The 12403-nt window shown below is 47.9% G+C and overlaps 5 protein-coding genes across 5 annotated transcripts; 4 read left to right on the top strand and 1 right to left on the bottom strand.

Annotated features, from left to right (window-relative positions):
- Window positions 1-687: 687 nt before the first annotated feature.
- On the bottom strand, window positions 688-1688 carry SARC_05952 (hypothetical protein; the record flags this gene model as incomplete). The annotated part of the gene is made up of 3 exons (XM_014300177.1): window positions 688-948; window positions 1024-1398; window positions 1425-1688. 3 exons carry the CDS (start codon window positions 1686-1688, stop codon window positions 688-690), a joined length of 900 nt encoding a protein of 299 aa, XP_014155652.1.
- A 4368-nt stretch (window positions 1689-6056) lies between these two features.
- SARC_05951 (hypothetical protein) lies at window positions 6057-6533 on the top strand (the record flags this gene model as incomplete). Its single annotated transcript, XM_014300176.1, has 1 exon — window positions 6057-6533. The coding sequence occupies one exon, from the start codon at window positions 6057-6059 to the stop codon at window positions 6531-6533; it is 477 nt and encodes a 158-aa protein (XP_014155651.1).
- A 395-nt stretch (window positions 6534-6928) lies between these two features.
- Window positions 6929-7351, top strand: SARC_05950 (hypothetical protein; the record flags this gene model as incomplete). The annotated part of the gene is made up of 1 exon (XM_014300175.1): window positions 6929-7351. One exon carries the CDS (start codon window positions 6929-6931, stop codon window positions 7349-7351), a length of 423 nt encoding a protein of 140 aa, XP_014155650.1.
- A 449-nt stretch (window positions 7352-7800) lies between these two features.
- SARC_05949 (hypothetical protein) lies at window positions 7801-8645 on the top strand (the record flags this gene model as incomplete). The annotated part of the gene is made up of 2 exons (XM_014300174.1): window positions 7801-8014; window positions 8074-8645. The coding sequence occupies 2 exons, from the start codon at window positions 7801-7803 to the stop codon at window positions 8643-8645; spliced, it is 786 nt and encodes a 261-aa protein (XP_014155649.1).
- Window positions 8646-8671: 26 nt separating this feature from the next.
- Window positions 8672-9106, top strand: SARC_05948 (hypothetical protein; the record flags this gene model as incomplete). Its single annotated transcript, XM_014300173.1, has 1 exon — window positions 8672-9106. One exon carries the CDS (start codon window positions 8672-8674, stop codon window positions 9104-9106), a length of 435 nt encoding a protein of 144 aa, XP_014155648.1.
- Between the last annotated feature and the right edge of the window lie 3297 nt (window positions 9107-12403).

Below are 12403 nucleotides of genomic sequence, written 5' to 3'. Positions count from 1 at the left end.
TTGTTAGTGATTCTAAACAATAGATAGACTAGCACAAATTACAGGTTTATTCACTAGGTTATTAGTTTAGTAGTGTAGCGTGTGGCAGTTCCCCTGCCACACACTCTATCTATATAGTCAAATATGTTTGTTAGTAATATTATCAATTTACTCCCAAAGTAGTCCTGCCCCACAACAGTGGTCGCGACTACATAATATTTGATGATGACTCATCTTTGAGCCAAAACCCGAGTCTCTCAAATCTGAGACCCTCAGGCCTCACAATATAGGCAACTCTATGTACGGGCTCTTCCCGGCCTCTGCTTATGGGTAACTCTAAAGCTGACCCTTCCCCAGGTCCCAGGCTTGGTTTAATCGAGTCCCAGGCCTAGGTTAGCCACCTAACCAAACTACTTATACCCCTAGGGTTATACTCTCAGGCTAACACCCCTAATATTCCACCCAATGTCAATCACAACCCCTCGCTAGGATAGATAACATAGTTCCTTATGCAACTTTCATAGCCAGACTGTGGGTAGCCCTCACTACCTACACTATATACACTATACACAAGATATCCTTACATCATCACCCCCTCGTGGAGGATAGAGTTCTTCTCAACGGTCTGAGAATTTGTCAACAAACTAACGCAGGCACTATAACTAATGACGCGACGGCAGCTCAGATACATTATCTGCTATCTGTAGTTCACCCCAAGTGTAGATGCTGCTTCTTGTAGAACGCCGACTGTGCAAAAGCGAAGCCATTCAAGATCTTCCTCTTAAATACATCACGACTCTTCTTCAGCGGTAACACCCGCATCAACAAGACCTGATAGTCCTCACCAAGCACCTTCTTCCCGTCTTCGCCGTCCACCAGTGGTGCATAAACTGGCAGATTCGCCTCGTCACACCAGAATTCCCAGCGTCCCCAGGCTGAACAAAGCTCACCCGACCAGACACGCGTCTTCTACGCATGGCATGACCCAACGCTTGACGGTAGCCATCCTGCTGCTCAGTCAGATGTGAATGATATATTAGCCACCACAGAGCGCCGTTCCTCTTGCTCCGAGAGCTTCTCAACGTGCGGCTTCAACTCCTCCCTCAAGAAAGTACGGCGAGATCCATCAGGCATCTCAACCGTATGCGTAAAGGGTGCTTGAACCGCCACTACACGCGCCGGTCCACCCCACCGCGAAGACAGGTCGTGAGACTTCCCTCGCAGCCGATACCAGACCCTCGAGCAGACTGCCAACAGAGGGACATCCTCCCGCCGACTTGTCTGCTGTTCCAGTCGAGCCCGCCTGTCCCTGACCGCTGCTACCGCGTCACGGACCATCGCCTGTGCCTTGCTCTGACTCCAACAAGGACAACACCCTGTCCTGTAACTTCGGACTAACCTGTACATTAAAGTCCCTCCCTGTCAGGTGGAAATATGGCACAAACCCTGCCACCGAGGTCCTGGTGGTATTGTACATCCGCACCATATCGTGAACCCAAGTGTAACCAAGCATGAGGCGATTCATCATTAGCCTCAATCTCCCGGCGCAACCAATACTTAATTGTCCTAATCAACGTCTCCGGTCTGCCGTTGCTCTGATGATTGTCGGCCGTCACCCAGTACACCCGCACCATATCGTAAACTAAGTGTAACCAAGCATGAGGCGATTCATCCTTAGCCTCAATCTCCCGGCGCAACCAATCCTTCATTGTCCTACTCAACATCTCCAGTCTGCTATTGCTCTGATGATTGTCGACCGTCACCCAGTGTAGTTCGATGCCCACCGTTCTCAGAATGGATTAACATTGTCATTCTGGAACCTCTTGTCCGCGTCCATAACCAGCCGTGCCGGCGATCACCACGCCAACACATGCTTTTCTAAGAAGCGGACCACACCTGGCCCATCCGTCGATACAGGACACAATCGCGCAAACAACATCCTAGTCTGCGTGTCCACTACCAGCAAGACCTTGGATTGTCCGTTAACGGTGTTAAAGTCCATGAAATTCATGCTTATCTCGCGCATGACCTCTTATGGGCGCACTGGCAGCAGCAGCAAGCCTTTCGCCAAGCCTAGTTCCTCAGCGAACGCCTGGCACGCATTGCAGCTCTTCCGGACATGATCATACATCTTTTTCATGCCAGCCCAACCCCATAGCCTGCGCACCAGATCATCCAGCCTCTTGGCACTGGCATGTACCTAACGATACGCTCGAAGACATCACCCCCCCCACTTCCACACCAAACACAGAACGCTTCAAGCTTCGCAAGCGTTGTCGCAACAGCTTGTCACCCAGCTTATCCACTGGTGGCTCTTCCGCGTCATCCAGTGGCACACCATCCGCCGGATTCTGCTCTAACTGGACTAACTGCTGTTTGGTGAGTGCTTCCTCACACTCTCGCGGATGGTCCTCCACTGATGTATCACCCTGTGATTTATCAATGTCCATTTCCTCCAAGACCGGGTGGCTGTTCGCAACCACCGCTGCCTTGCGCGCACGCCGCGTAAGCACCGGCGACTTATCACTCATACTCCGAGTGTATATAGCACCGAGCGACCCCTCACTCGTGCTCACCTCAGCTGACTCCAGCCAAGTTTCTGCCATCGCACCCAGCGATCCCTCACTAGGGTTAGCAGATGCCCCTCCCAGCCATACTTCCGCATGCTTCAGATACTTATTCAGAACACCCTTAGCCGCCCGCAAAGACTGAGTGGTAAACATTAGTGCATTCACTGCACTAACATGGGGTTGTTTCAATACCAGCCTCCTCCGCTGGCATTCCTCTACGCACCGATTTCCCACTTGGATGCGCTACCGCCCCTACGACACCACTCTGTGTCATACAGGACACTACGTCTTCCGCACGTAGTACTGCCGCAGCAGCCAGCTTCTCCCAAGCTGGCCGCTTAGCTTCCAACTCCTCCCAGAAGTCTCCACGCAGCTTGTGGTCCCGGTAATGTCTCATATGGCAGACCAGCGAAATAAAACCTGACGCATCCATCTGCTCATTCCCGTGTCGGAGGAAGATCCCCTACTTGAGATATATCACCATAGGATCTGCTGACAGCAGAGGTACCATTTCCATAAACCACCGTGCCTCCGGTGCATACGGACAGACCATCGTCACCGTAGCCTTGTCCCTGCGAATCCTGGTGACAACCTTGCCCAAGTCTGACCACCTGGGGTTAAAGTACTAACGTGGACCCATCCACGTCCTCGACGCAAACACACCCCCAGCCAAGGTAGGCTGGTAGTACGGCTTCATCGATAATTCGTTGGATGCGCGAACCTTTCAGCGTCAAACGGACCAAACTTGTCCCCGGTCTTGTCAAAGAGCGCCCTGTTCACTGCATAAGATTCTGTCTCCGGCTTCACCACCGCTTGCTCAGCCCAACGCGCTCTATCCTTCGCCGGTAGACGCCTCGCTCGCATGATTGGGTCAATTTGGTATACCAGCCGAGATTGCACATCCGCCACTGGATTCAATTCTCCCGGCACATGCTTTAGGATAGTGTCGAAATCACGCAGCACCTGCGCGTATCTAGCCATATATCTATATCTAACCGTGGACTCATACGACGTGGGGTCTTGCGCTAGCATACGCACCAACGGCTCATGGCCCGTGAACACCGTCAGCGGGTGGCGCGAACGCTTGACAATCCTCCAGGACTTATGAAGACAATACACGATGGCTATAGCCTCCTTGTCCGTAATGTGGTAGCCCAACTGCGCCGGGCTGAACTTCGAAGACCAGAACCCCACACGGCATAGCTTACCCTTGCGCCGAGCAAACAACCTCCCACTTACTCCTACCGAGTCACAGGCATCGCAATACATCTCCAGTTTGTCTTCGAATCCTGGCTCGACCAACACCCCTTCCTTGGCCACCTCCTCCCGAATCCGATCGTAGACTGCCTGCTGCGTCCGATCCCACATAAAGGGTACTTCTTTCTTCCGATTCGAGATAGGGGACATGATCCTAGAGTAGTCAGGGATGTATTGGCTCCAATAACCAATCGTGTGATACCACTAGGCCAAGAGATCCTTATCCGTGGGCGGCGGCATGCGCATGATGGATTCCATCCGATCCTCACTAATGTACGACCCGTTCTCATCCACCACTCGCCCCAACGCGATGACCGGCCGATCTGAGATCCCAAAGCAACACTTCTTGATGTTCAATTTAGCGTTGTGCTTCACACACGCCACGATGAGATTTTTCATGCTCGACCAGTGCTTCCTAACACTGTTGTGACCCACGCCCATGTCTTTAGGCTATCTAGGCCATCCACACTTTGAATTCATGCTCCATCCGTGCCTGGATGATTCACGATGCAGGTTTGATGCCGAACGGCATGCCAACAAACGTCCGCTTTCCCCACGGCGTCCAGCGTTGATCAGACGCATGAAATGCAATGAAGACGCTATCGTCAATACCGTAACACTCCACTTTCCGGTGGATGATATGCCACTCAACCTGGAAACGGACGCCAGAGATTACGAGGTAGACGGTGCATTATTCCAATGGGTCGAAGGCAAGAAGCACTACCTCATGTTCTTCAGTAAGATGCTCAATCCGGTACTACGCAACACCAATGAAGGAACTTCTAGCAATAGTCTATGGGTGGACACACTCCCGGGAATACCTTCACGGCCAGCGGTTTATAATGTTTACCAATCACAAGGCATTAGTATACATGAACAGCCGGCTCAAGCTCAACCCTATGATGCAGCATTGGCATCACATCATCGCGCCATTCAATTTCACTATTTCACATATTCTTGGTGAGAAGAACGCCCTACCTGACATGCTCAGTCGGATACATGAACACCGCTGAAACAGATATACCGGCAATCCTTTATGCAGGTTGCTAAAAATTATTTCTAAGCCACTTCGAACAGGCACAATGGATATTTGGCCATAATAATATAGACGTATTCGCAGCGCCACATAATACACAGCTTGTCCACTTCTGGACCAAAAAACATTCACAGAGAAGCGTTTGATAATGAATGGGCCCTAGTGGACGGTTGAATAAACGACCGTGGAAATTGATACACCGTACGCTCCGGAAAATTATATCAGACGGGAATACTACGACGGTGTGCCTACCGTGGACCTCAAGAGCACCGTGGTTTCGATACTACAAGCAGAGCTAGTGTTGGTGCCTCGTAGCCCGCACACTTTCTTGAAATATGCAAAATAGCCTTGCGGCAAGATTCAATGGGGCCATACAGTAGTCGCACACGTAGGACCATCATCGGTCTTCCGATTGACGGAGAGTTTTACTCAACGTCTGGAATATGCAGAGCCTCGTCGCATGCCATACCAACAATATATGGACGCCGTACGAGAGATTTCGGTGGCGATAGCAAGCGACGTTGCACAACCGGCCTTTATTAACGGAACACCAGCGGAACACCAGCGCCGAACACAGCTCACACAAGCACACCATGAATAGGACACAGGCCAACAGTTGCAATAGAACGGACATGTCTGGCCCGGGGCATTTGAGTTGGCTACATAAATCAAAGGACAATGCTGGCAGCGCTTGGGACAATACTCTTCGGACGAGAGGTTTCATCCTGTGATCAGCTTCGACGCCCAGTACCTCTGGGATCACATCTCCAGGTCGACTGCATTTCGATGCCGGTAACATCTATCCAACAGGATAAATTTGTTCTGCATGAGTTAGTCGTTGCATCGGGGTACTCAGTTTTACGTGCTACACCTGATATGTCCATGGAGACGACCGCTCGCACGTTACAGGCGATATCTGGCGAACATGGCTTCTTACACAGACTGCAAACGGATATAGGACTAGCATTCACCAACTGGTGGCCCCACTTGTCAAAGTGGTTGGGATACTTTATAAAGCCTCACCACTTTATCGAACCCAAGTTCTCGGCGCTACTGAACGTCGGTACAAATAGATAACACGGTCGATACGTTTCTACTGCGAGGCGATACTCCAGGCCTGGGACAAACGCCTACTCTTTACGATACTCACCAGAATCTACGTATCTCACGACGACATAAGAGCGCTCCGTTTAGCGTATATTTCGGCCGCCGACATGTTCCGTTTGCTGATTGAACCGACGATGTACCTGAGCAATAACTGGTTACCAATGACATTTGGGCTCAACGACTTGACCTCAGTTACAGTACACAACTCCACCCACGTTGCACAAGATTACCAAGCCGTATACAAGCTAATGAAGACATTCGATCGTCTTCACCCCCATGGTCTGGTGCACTTCGATACAGACGAAGTAGTGATGGTGAAACCAGAGAGACGGCCACCGTTATTGGTCCATATGGTGTTACGAGCTGTAACGGTGAGAGCTATGACCATACACATAGATATGGGCATCTCTGACAAGAAGGGGGCTCCGCATTCCGTCATGTTATCAAACACAGGACGAATGACGACACGGGTAAACTCGAATACATTATACGCTGGCTTGAGGGGGTGTCGACATGAGAAACTGCTTGGGCATTCGACGGACACACCGACACGCGTACGTAAACGCCGTCGTGACCAGATATAACTTATTATATACGTTATAGATACATATTTTCTTTTACTTGCTTCTAGTCACCTGCCCGTGTGGTGAACAAATAAACGATTCCTTAGCTCTCTGGGATTCTGTGGTTAAATGCTAGCACACCACCTTTTCAGGACATTCCTTCAATTTCTCGAATTGGGTACACTTATAGCGCTTCAGCTTGGGGGGGGGGGGGGTGTTATAGTCAGGAAGTTCCCGAGTAGAGTTTTTAATTAATATTACGGTTTATTTAATATTAGGGTTTTGTTAGAGACAACATTTTGAACCTGGTTTATCCAATATGGATACAACTGATTAGGGTAAAGCACATGACCAAAATGATATCTACAGGGTTAATTTAAAAAAAGGAACAAAGCCTTCCCTTGTACGAAGGAAGTATGAAAGGTACTTTCATTTACTATGAAGGCAAAAGAATTTGCAACTACGACATTGACTGTGCCAAAGAGGGCAAAGGCTACACCGTTACAAGAGCGTATAGAGGCGAATCATTTATGTGTCTTAAGATGCTGAAAAGCTCCCTGGAGAAGGTGGAAGGTGAAACTAGTGCTACGACGGGTAAGTACGGAATTGACACTCCAGACTCGGGCACGGAGTTAGGCGGACGTCAAGTTGCTGCGGGCCAAAAACGACATAGCAGGCTAATCAATAGCGTCCTGCGAAACGTTCAACAAATGAAGGTGTCGCATGCGATTGACACAGAGAATGCGGTTTACGCTTTGCTCAGTCGAACGACTTCACAGTCAGATAACGAAATAGGTAAAATTAAGGCCGATCACCCAACTGTTGAGACGAATTTATAAGACTCACCCTCAAAACTTTACAAGCCCAAAATAAATTACGGGTTATATTTTGACTGAGTAGTTGTAATGATATCTTAAAAAGGCACATGGTAATTGTTATACTATATAGCCAATATGTGAAGTGATAATAAAGTTGCTTCGTTAGGCAAATACATGTTCCAACAGGTTGTGGTCGGAATACACGAACTTAGGTTTCTTTTAGTTTTATTGCAGTTTTTACAGTTTATCAGAATAAGCTGATATATCGAATATATTTTATTATATACCCTATGTACATCGCTTAGATTTCCACCCCTGATCCTTTGATTCCCCCCTTCTCTCTGATCTCACCACCTCTGATCTCATCACCTCTGATCTCACCACCTCTGATCTCACCACCTCTGATCTCACCACCTTTGATCCTCTGATATCACCATATCTGCTCCTCCAATTCCTTCTCACACATCACCATGAGTCAACTTCCGCCCACGGGCCAAACCCCTATCACTACCTTTTCGTCTTTTGAGGGCGCCCAACGTTTCGAACGTGACTTCTTCTCAACACTCCAGCCATACACCAATATCTCCCACGCCAATCATCACATCCAGCTTACCCGCACCATTATATCTGCTATTCTTGACACCAACGACAACCCTAACATCAACAACACCGCCATATACTTAGGTGCACACTCTGCATTCTCCGAACTCGATGCCATTTCCGCTATCACTGATCGCAACAAGCCCGTATTCGACGTGACCGCGCCAACTTATCTACTGATCTCGACACCATCCGCAATGCATCTGCCAAACATTCTGACTCCATTGCTGCTCTCAACGCCGATATTGTACGCCTTCGTCACGAGCGCCACACAATCCTCACCGAATGTAACACCGCTAATACTGCCCGCGATTTAGCTCGAGCTGACCACGACCAACACACCATCGAACCCAACTCTCTAGCTAATGACCTCGATCGCATCCACAACGAACGCGGCACACTCATCACTGAACGCGACCAGCTTGTCACTGAACTTGATCACATTCACTCCGAACGAGTTACCCTCGTCACTGAACGCAATCAGGCGCAATCTAATTACAATGACATCGCCCTCGAACGTGACAATCTTCCTCGTAATCTTACACGTACACAAGACATCAATACCACCACAACCACCGAACACACCACATTACAAAACAGCCTCGCCCGCATCCGTCGTGAACGTGACACATACTTCGAGGAATGTGAAGAGACCCGCATTGAACTCATTCAAGCACCCAGCGTATACAAAGGTGACACCTTTGAGAATATGTAGAGCAACTCCAAAATAAAGTGGATGAAATGATGATGAGATATCGCCAACATCAGAAGGTAAAAATCAAAGCCGAAGCTGGAGATGATCTGGACAGCGAAAGCAAACCAGCCGGCGATTATGATGACGACCATGGGCCTAATATAGGACTATGTTTCGAGGCTGATCTGATGGAATCAGCGAGTGATGTTGAATATTATTGCATTGAAATGCATCGAGACAGTCCCCCATTAGCAAAAAGTGCCAAGTTGCCTTTCCAAGGAAGAATGGCTGAGGAGCTGAACGGGAAGGATGAACGGATACAGGCGAAATATGTGAGAGAGCAGCCGAGGCAAGTGGAATCTATTAGGCTTGCCCAGAGATTTTTTCGAACGTGTGTAAGACAATGTCTAATGGAAATGCGTCTCAGAAATTATCATGCATATGGCAGTAAGACGATTCGGATCAAGATTGCTTACGGGTGATACCGGAAATTAGGGAGGAGCACAGCAACTGCAAATATCTCATATTTTTGCGACCAGTGAACAAGACACGTTTACCTGTCTAAGATGGTACACTACAAAGGATACTTAAACGACTTTCCGATGATGGTGCTCTGTCATATGGTATGAAATAGTGTGGTGATCGTGAAAACCCAAAGCTCGTCAATAATCTAGAGACGTTGTGTTCACGCGGTTATGTCGCGGGTGTTCAACAGAACGATAGAACCAGAAAATTAATTTATGATATACTATTCTGGTATGTGTCTACAAAGAAGCAATACCGACCACGCTAGCTACGAGCTAGAAATTGAAACTATTATGACCAGTCTGAAAAAGGTATCCTTTGACAACAATTAATACTCGGAGACAATCCCTCTCTTAACACTTTGATAAATTACTACAAAGCTGAAAGCTCTTAAATTGAAAATTAAACGATTTTGTCAGGTACCTAAACCCTAAACCCTAAACCCCTAAAACCTGGTATTAAATAGAGTGGTGGTCGTGAAAACCCACAGCTTGTCAATAATCTGGAGACGTTGTGTTAACACGGTTATGTCGCGGGTGTTCAACAAAATGATAGAACCAGAAAATGAATTTATGATCCACTATTCTGGTATGTTTCTACAAAGAAGTAATGCCGACCACGCGAGCTACGATGTAGACATTAAAACTAATGACCAGTTTGAAAAGGATATCTTTTGACAACAATTAATACTCGAGACGATCCCCCTCTTCTTAACCCTTTAATAAATCATCACAAAACCGAAGGCTCTTAAATTGAAAATTGAAACAATTTTGTCAGAGAAAGTCATAGACTGTAAATATTTATTTTAGATACTTTGCTAATGGTTCGTTACGAGCCAATCTGTACCTGAACAGTTCAAATGGTGCCCTGGCGACATACTATAATATGTCGAATAGGTACAGATTACAACAAAGTGAACATCATCAAAAACTTCTAAAACAATGTGGATAAATTTAAGATTCCACTCTTGACACCACGGTCTCCGAAGAGACCCGAGACCCGGGCAACAATAATACCGGCAATATTCGTTTCTGAGGTACGACCTGAACCCGTAGAATCAATGAGGAGCTCGTCACTAGCAAAGGCATTTTACAAGATAGGTTCAGGCAGAACTACTGATTATGGAACTGAGATCAGGCTACTTGAAATATACATTTGCTTAACGGAGTAACTTCATTATCATATTACATATTGGGTATATAGTATAATAATTATCATGTGCTCTTTGAAGATATTATTACAATTATTCGGCCAGAATATGAACCGTAATATACTTTGGGCTTATTGGGGTTTTAGGATTTGAGTCGTATAAATTCGTCTCAACACTCTCCTGAATTTGGAAGCGAAAGGACAGTGTGTATACATAATTGCATATGTGTTGGATACTCTACTAGGGTACTGGTAGCAACATATAGACTTGCTCTCCTCAGACTGCATTGAGGCTGGAATATTTGTTAAATGAAAACAAAAAAGGGTGGTGGGGCAATGGACTGGGGCTTCATTAAGTGGTGGCAGCGAATCGGATAAATATTAGAAGTTTCGTGATGGCGCCTGGGGCCGCAGGCGTTGGGGGCGAGCGTGAACTGAGAGGACAAAGTAGAAGGGGGAGGAGTATTGGTGGTAGTCACCAGTCGGGTGTTGTGCACGTTGTGTGCGTCTGGGTATAGGTACGTGGGTGTAGTATAGGGTAGCGATGTTACGCATAGTGGGTCTAGAGTAAGTAGGACGGGTGTCTAGATGGATAGTAGTGAAGATATAGCCAGGAGGGAGGAGGATGGATCAAATCAGAGGGTAGAAGGGGGAGGAGTCTTGGCGGTGGTCACCAGTCGGGTGTTGTGCACGTTGTGTGCGTATGTGTATAGGTACGTGGGTGTAGTATAGGGTAGCGATGTTACGGATAGTGGGTCTAGAGTAAGTAGGGTGTTGTGCACGTTATGTGCGTATGTATATAGGTACGATAGTGGGTCTAGAGTAAGTAGGGCTGGTGTCTAGATGGGTAGTAGTGAAGATATAGACAGGAGGGTGGAGGATGGATCAAAGCAGAGGGCGGATGGCGGTGAGCATCGATCGGGCGGAGCTCTCCTGAAGGTATGGACGATGTTGTGTTGGTAATGTGTGTATGGTTGTTATTGAACGAATGTGCTAGTGTTGCAACAAGAGACGGTTGATCAGGGTCGGGGATGGCGGTGAGTGTGTTAGATGTATGTTTAGAGTGGGTGGGTCGAGGAAGGCTCTTAGTCAAGGTGTCTGCGATGTTATCGGCAGAGTTAACGTATTTGGTGGCGGTGACACCTTGGTCCTGGAGGTCACGAATATGGTGAACGCGAACACACGACGTGCTTCAGCTGCTTAGGAGTGCCCGAGTTGGGGATGACATGTACGGCGGATTGGTTATCGCTATGGATATCAGTGGGGGCATCGGGGGTAAAGCCAAGTTCAGTTAAGAAGTTGCGGCGCCACTGTATGTGTTTAGCGGCTTCACTGGCAGTAAAGTATTCGGCTTCAGCAGTGCTAGTGCTGACAGTTTTTGGCGTTTACTTTCCAAATCACTTGTGTGCTACATACGCGAATGACGTAACCGGTGGTGGAACGACGGGTAGTGAAGCAGCTGGCATAGTCGGAATCAGCGTAGGCGTCAGTGGAGAGCGGTTGGGGTGTTTTGCTGTACTCGAGGCCAAGCGTGGGTCTGGTTCGGAGATAGCGGAGGACGCGACAGGCAGCGAGCCAGTGGTCTTCGATAGGGTTGAAAATGAAACGTGAGAGATTGTTGACGGCGATGGTGATATCGATGCGCGCTAGGATAAAGAGGTAGTGAAGGGTGCCGACGAGTTCGCGGTATGGGTAGTAAAAGGAGTCGGAAGGGGGGTGTTGACTGGATGAGCGGTGGGGATATCTAAGTGCTCGAGGGCCTCATTAATGTATGAGGTTCGGACGATGCTAGTAGAATCAACGTTAGTGATAATGCGACAGCCGGGAAGCCAGGTGGGTTTGCCGAGGACAGAGCAGTCGAATTCCGAAAGAAGTTGTGCTTTGAAGCGTTCAACGTCGGCTGGAGTCTTTGTAAGATTCGGTCTATTAAGGAGATATTAACGCCATAGAGTAAATAAACGAGTAGGTAAGTTCAAAGTATCGTAAAAAATATCAAAGCAAATAAACGAAACGAGACTTTTAGTAAAGTTAGGTATGCCTCGTGAAAACAGCAATACTATGAGGGATTATGAGGCTGAGATATTGCCTATATATATTTCTCTCAG

Source organism: Sphaeroforma arctica, assembly GCF_001186125.1.
Source record: "Sphaeroforma arctica JP610 unplaced genomic scaffold supercont1.405, whole genome shotgun sequence".
Taxonomy (NCBI): Eukaryota; class Ichthyosporea; order Ichthyophonida; genus Sphaeroforma; species Sphaeroforma arctica.
Note: the sequence above shows the minus strand (reverse complement) of the source record. Positions and strands in the feature narration are given on the sequence as shown.